Source organism: Gavialis gangeticus, unplaced genomic scaffold, assembly GCF_001723915.1.
Source record: "Gavialis gangeticus isolate Ggan-Ray unplaced genomic scaffold, GavGan_comp1, whole genome shotgun sequence".
NCBI classification, from domain to species: domain Eukaryota; kingdom Metazoa; phylum Chordata; order Crocodylia; family Gavialidae; genus Gavialis; species Gavialis gangeticus.
Genome location: NW_017729025.1, coordinates 150,483,421 through 150,489,522, shown reverse-complemented (window position 1 = coordinate 150,489,522; position 6,102 = coordinate 150,483,421). Strand labels below are relative to the sequence as shown.

General features: G+C 42.6%; 1 protein-coding gene across 1 annotated transcript in view; it reads left to right on the top strand.

Moving 5' to 3' along the window:
* The window catches only part of LOC109299193 (mucin-5B-like), a 103,255-nt gene that overhangs the window by 40,483 nt on the left and 56,670 nt on the right, over positions 1-6,102 (top strand). Inside the window, exons 14-16 of the mRNA XM_019519765.1 lie at positions 56-142; positions 1,960-2,054; positions 5,101-5,227. Of these exons, the coding sequence (XP_019375310.1) occupies positions 56-142; positions 1,960-2,054; positions 5,101-5,227 (309 nt within the window). The remainder of the gene's footprint in view (positions 1-55; positions 143-1,959; positions 2,055-5,100; positions 5,228-6,102) is intronic.

Genomic DNA, 6,102 nt, shown 5'->3' with positions numbered 1-6,102 from the left:
ATCCAGACTGATGATTTTCGAACAATTAGTGGAGTTGTGGAAAATTCAGCTTCAGCCTTTGGTAACTCATGGAAGACTATGGCCAGCTGTCCTGATATCAAAGACAGTATTAAAGACCCATGTGCTAATAGTGCAGATAAAGGTATTAGACTTATCACCAAATTACCAGCTTTAAGTGACTTTTGTATTTCAGGTAGCCTAACCTGCTAGAAATATTTCAACCAGTTTTTCCAGTAGCAAGATCTGTCTGTCCTTGAATCAGCAGCATAACAAGGACAGTTGGCATGCAGGGCAAACCCCGTGGGATGGAGGGGAGTACCCACTTTCAACAGTGGGGGTAGGGGTGTGAGGTTATGATGGGTGGGGTCAAGCAGTCTTACCCATGCTGAGGACTGCTTTTGGTGTTTCTGGCACTGGTATGCTGCTGGGTGGCAGACTTTGTGGTGGCCTCAGTTCCAGGACCTCTTCTAACTTGGTGTCTCGGGTGGGTGCCCCTGTTGTCTACCCTTAGTTATGCTACTGCTTGACAGCTATTAGGACACATTAGTTTCCACTAGAAGTAGATTTAACCCAAAGGAATTATTATTACTGATTTTAACATCACTAGCTTTATCTTTTAAGAAGAAGATGCCCACAAAGAAAGAAAGATGTGGCACCTTCTACCTAAACTGGCCACTGATGACTTTGAGAACATATATTAAATTACAAGATGTTAAAGACTCAAGGGCAGACACAGTTGTACCTAGTAAGCACTCAAGTAGACTTAGATGCTTAATTGTGATCCTATTCCACCTTGTTCAAGTCCCTGAAAAATAGTTAATGCAAAATGTAGATAGGTCTTCCTCTTCCTTGCTATTTTTTGTAACTTAGACTTGAGATTAAGATGTTATGTTACAAAAGTAGGTACATTTTCTATTTTTCAGGGACTCAGACCAAATAGAATAGGTAGAGTAGGATCTGGCCCTAAAGGTACATGGTTGTTAACCCTGGGTGCATCTACACATGTGCATTTACTATGCATTAACTGAAATTACTGCACGATGCAGACATGTGCATGCCAGTACTGTGCAGTAAATATGGTGACTTATGCCAGCTTGAGTGTAAATTTGATACCTGCATCATGTAGATATCATATTTACGACCAAGTAGTTACTGCACAGTAATGCATGTATGGATGCTTTACTCTGCAGTAACACTGTGTATGTGAACTGACTTAGGACTAACTTTAGTTCCAAGTCAGTCCACAGTGTCAATGTGCTTTAACACATGCATCTGTAGATGCCAGCTTATTCCTGCTTACTGCACAGTAATTTACTGCGCAGTAAATTTAAACCAGCATAAATTCACATGTAGACACACTCACTGTGAGCCACATTTTCAGTTGGTTTACATTGGCATATCTTAATTGATGTTAATGGAACCACACACGACAGGTCAGTCACTGAATATCTGGCCTTGTCAGCCCCTCCCTGAATACACAGCCAGAACTCCACAATCAATACTCTCTCTGAAGTCATTTTTTTTGTATGTGTCTGGACTGCAGGACCAAGCCTTTTTAATGCTACTGTGTGGTATGAAAACAGCAGTACACTTCTGGTCTCTTGGCTAGTTTGTGGTTCTTTGAGTAATGTGACTGTTCACTTGTTAAACTAAAAGTAATTAAATAAAATACTTAAAACAAGTTTTCACATCAGCTCTTCAAACCAAAACCCGAGTAACAATATTAGTAGTATATTAAAGCTGTCACACTGGGGTATCTGTCTACTCTCTTCAGCATGATTTCTGAACATCTACCATTTCCCTCTATGGTTACCTAAAATATTTTAAAATATCTTTGGTATAAGCATTTTTAGATATTTGTTAAAATCCTGCTAAGAAAATGAATGTAATTGAAGAGAAATAGAGAGCATAAGGTAACAGAAGTAACTGTGAACAATTTATCCTACTTTTCTGTTTCAGAAAAGTTTGCAAAGCACTGGTGTACACTTCTGTCCAATACAAGCAGTGCATTTGCTTCCTGTCATTCTGTTGTAGACCCCTCTTCATACGTCAAGGTGAGGCATTGCTTTAGAGGTGTGATCTACTCCAGTCCAACATTCATTTTACCATAAAAGTATTCCTATCAGAAAGGGACTGTCCACTTTATTATAATAGTTATTTATTTAAATGCATGGATGTCAATGAGAAAGTAAAAAAAAATGTTCATGAATACTCTGCAAGGTTTTAAGGTTCTTTTTTCCTGCAGACCTAGATATAAATAAACTTAACAAGCCTTCCCAGAGGATCTGTAATGTCATCAGTGAAAAAGCTGTTGTATGAGCAAGGAAATAAATTTAAAAAACAAGTTTTTACAAGTTATGTTAGAAACATACACTGGAACAGGGGTAGGGAAAATGTGGTCGGTGGGCTGGATCTGTCTCACCAGACCATTTCATTTGGCCTGCAGGCACCCACTAATTAATTGTAACCAGCCCAGCCCATGTGCCTCACTCCCACCCTCATGCTTATAAGAACCCAGTGCAGCCAGCATGCAGCTTCCAGTCAGGGCTGCTGCTGCCACTGCTACAGCTTCAGGAGGACCTGCTCAGCTTCCTTAGCATCCAGTGGCTCCTCCTCCTGTCTCTGCTGTACTGATTGCTTTGGGTGGCAGGTAGGGAAGCAGCAGGGGCAGGGGGAGCTGTAGCTGGGCTGGAGTGTGGGGCTGGGGCTGGCAGAAGTACAGAGCCTACACCCAGGGAAGTGGTGGGAGTGCAGAGCTCATGCAGAGAGGGTGTGAGCATGAGGGAGAGTGCAGGGGTGAGGACTCCCCCACACACTTCCCTCCCATGGTGCACAGCCCTTTCTGCCAGCAGCAGCAGTAAGCAGCGGGTGCTCAGGGCTCTTATGGCCCACAAAGATGCTGCCACTCAGGAGCATGCAGCTTTGGCCAGTGCTGCACATGGTGGCAAGGAGCACAACCAGGCTGAGTTGCATCTGTCATGTAGGGCTCCCTGTGGCACACATGCAGCTCCCAGCACTCATGTGATACTGTGGGGAAGCCCCATATGATGAAGCTGCCTGCCTTCTGCCATGCAGGTCTTGGACTCTGCCAGGAAGCAGGGGGTGGAGTTCCCCTCCACTTCCAGTGGAGTCCTGGGACCTGCACAGTAGGGGCAGAGAAGGCAGCTGGCTCCGTTGTGTGGGGCTTCACCATGGGGAGCCCTGCACAACAGAGGTGGGCTGACCTGACTGTGGTCCTTGACACCATGTGCAGCACTGGCCAGAGCTGCACACCACTGGGTAGCAGTACCTGCGTGGGCCATAAGCACCCCGAGTGCCTGCTACCTGCTGCTGCTGCCACTGGCAGGGGCTATGTGCCATGGGGTGAAGTGTTTGGGGGCATCCACACACCTCCACTCTCCCTCACACCCAACAAACCCCACACACCCACACCCTGCCTCCATAATCCCCCACATATACACCCCCAGCATACCCTTTTGCCCTCCCACACTGCCACACCCCCTCACAACCTCCCTCCCACATCCCCATAATCCAATGTACACACAGTCCTACACCCAACCACACCTCACACACCCCCAACACACAATATACAAGAGTAAGACCTTATTTTTGAATTAATATGCAATCATCTCTATATAGACTATGCAAACACAAATCATGACAAAAATACTTTTTGTAATAAAATTAAAGTATGTTATAGTAGGTGTTTGACTTTTAGTGTATGATTTGAGGGGGGGTTCTGGTTCCAAGATGGCAACCCACGCCTCCCAAAAGAAGTACTTCTGGGAGCAGGGGGAGAAACTTCGGGTGGCAAAGGTCAGGGGTTAGGGGAAGGACTTTCAGTCCCAAGATAGCAACGAGGGGGTGGGGCACCTATCACTGGGTGGGGCTAGCCTTGCAGACCTCAACAGCTCATCAAAACTCATTAAGTGGCCCTCTAGTGAAAATAATTGCTCACTTCTACACTAGAGGCACATTGACATTCTTTGCCAGTATAGGTGTGCTGGATATACTTTGTAGATGCATTACTGTCAAGCTTTCAAGGCATTCTTGTATTCTATAGAGGAAAAAATATAGTAAAAACAAGTTAATGGTGTCTCTTTAATTGGTGCTATTAAACCCTGATAAAGCAAAATACTTTAAGTGTTTTTAACATCAAAGCACATGAGTAATAGAACTGATAATATAAATCACCAATGGTTTTGTGGGAAGTTCCAAAAAAAGTATTTTAAAAAAATCCCACAACCATTTTTTGTTCTTTTGACCAAAATCCAAAATTGAAAAACAAATTTTCCAATTTTGTAAATTGTTTGTGGGGGACAGGGATGGAAAGAGATGTTCTTAGAATCACTTCATTTTGCAACCCATATCCAATTTCTTTTTTGAGACCAAAAACTTGGGAAAGTTACCTGAAATGGAGATTTGGATTTATTTTATGTGGGTTTTTTGCTCCATTTAAAAAGGATCTTGTAAATTATCCTTCAAATATGCCAGAGCACTAAAATTCCAATGCCAGCTACATGTAAAACAGTTTGCATTGATCAAAACTCTAGATTCACCACACGAAGGATATATTTGCTGTCCCTATTGATTTTATATGTGAGTTATGGCCCATTGTTGTTTCTACTGATGTCAATGAGAGTCTTTCTTATTGATACCAGTGGGAGAAGGCATGGCCACTATATACAAATGTATAAGCACATCGCTTTCTGGCATCTGGTAGTAGTTTGGAAAGAATATAAGGATATTACTATAGGTGACAGCTAACAGAGCCATTTAATTAGTTCAAGTGGTAGAGGCCCATCTCTTTTTTTGTCTCAACTAAGCAAATATATATTTTAACATAGGTAAGCAATAAGTGCTTTACCTTTAAAGTTGAAATTGAAGACCCAAAATAAAGTTATTTTATGCCCTGAAAATGCTTACAAGGATAATTTTTTGGATTTATAGTATTGAGGATTAAGTGTCAATGACAGGAAAACGTTCTGGAAAGTGATTCAACCAAAATGAATTAATTTTGAATATATAGATTTTTAAGACCTTTCTGTTTCTACTGCTTAGATTTCCATTATAATTCTGGTTTCCTCTTCTGTTCCCTAGAACTGCATATATGATACCTGTAATGCTGAGAAGAGTGAGGAGGCAATGTGTGCTGTGTTTTCTACATACTCCAGAGATTGTGCTACAAGAGGAGTACCTCTGACAGGGTGGAGGGAGGGTATCTGTGGTATGTATAATATAAAAAAACACATATATGTGCACTGGAGAGCAACTTCAGCAATGTTATGCTATTCTGTGCTTGCATACCAAGGGAATAAGTATCTTAGCAATAGAATAGGCACATTCCCTAGGTCAGGTCCTTTGTTACTCAGCAATGACACTACACTTGCTATTTTGAGGGTCCTAAGACCTGGCTCAGCCTTCTATGCTCTTTAGTCTTATCATCTCTCAAACAATCTCATTGCTATGTCCCTGGCCTGACCAGTAGCAATGGTTGGGAGATGAGGAAGGAAAGGAAGGAGTACCTGCACTGCAGTACTTCTCTCATGGAGAGACGCATCATTCTTAGTCTTCCTTTCAGTTTGACATTACCTCAAATAGTAGGGCTGTGCAAGTCTTTGGATCCTGCATCAGACCTAGAGAAGCTTCAGATGCTTTGGGGTCTGAAGCAGCACATCCAGGTTGAAGCACTGCCTCATTCGGCTTTTCAAAGCAGTTTGGAGCTTCTGAAGCGCTTTGGAGCCACCTTGGAGTCGCCTCCAAGATCTGGTCATAGGGTATAATGAGGAAACAATAAAATATCTATAACTTTGTTGTTTTTTGTCCTATTTGGATGAAATTTTCAGGGATGGTAGACTCTACAGAGACCATGAGGTCTGCCAAGGTTCAAGAAGATCTGTGCAGGGGTTTGGGGGGAAATGTACCCCAAATTCATGAAAGCAAAGCTCCTGTCACGTCAAGGTATTATAACAAAGGAAAGTGAAAACTGCAGAAGTGGTAGCCTATGCTGAGTCCACAAAACCTGCCAAATTTCAAGAAGATCAGTGGAGGGGTTTTGGGGAGAAATGCACCCCAAATTCTTGAAAGCAAAACTCCTGTCAC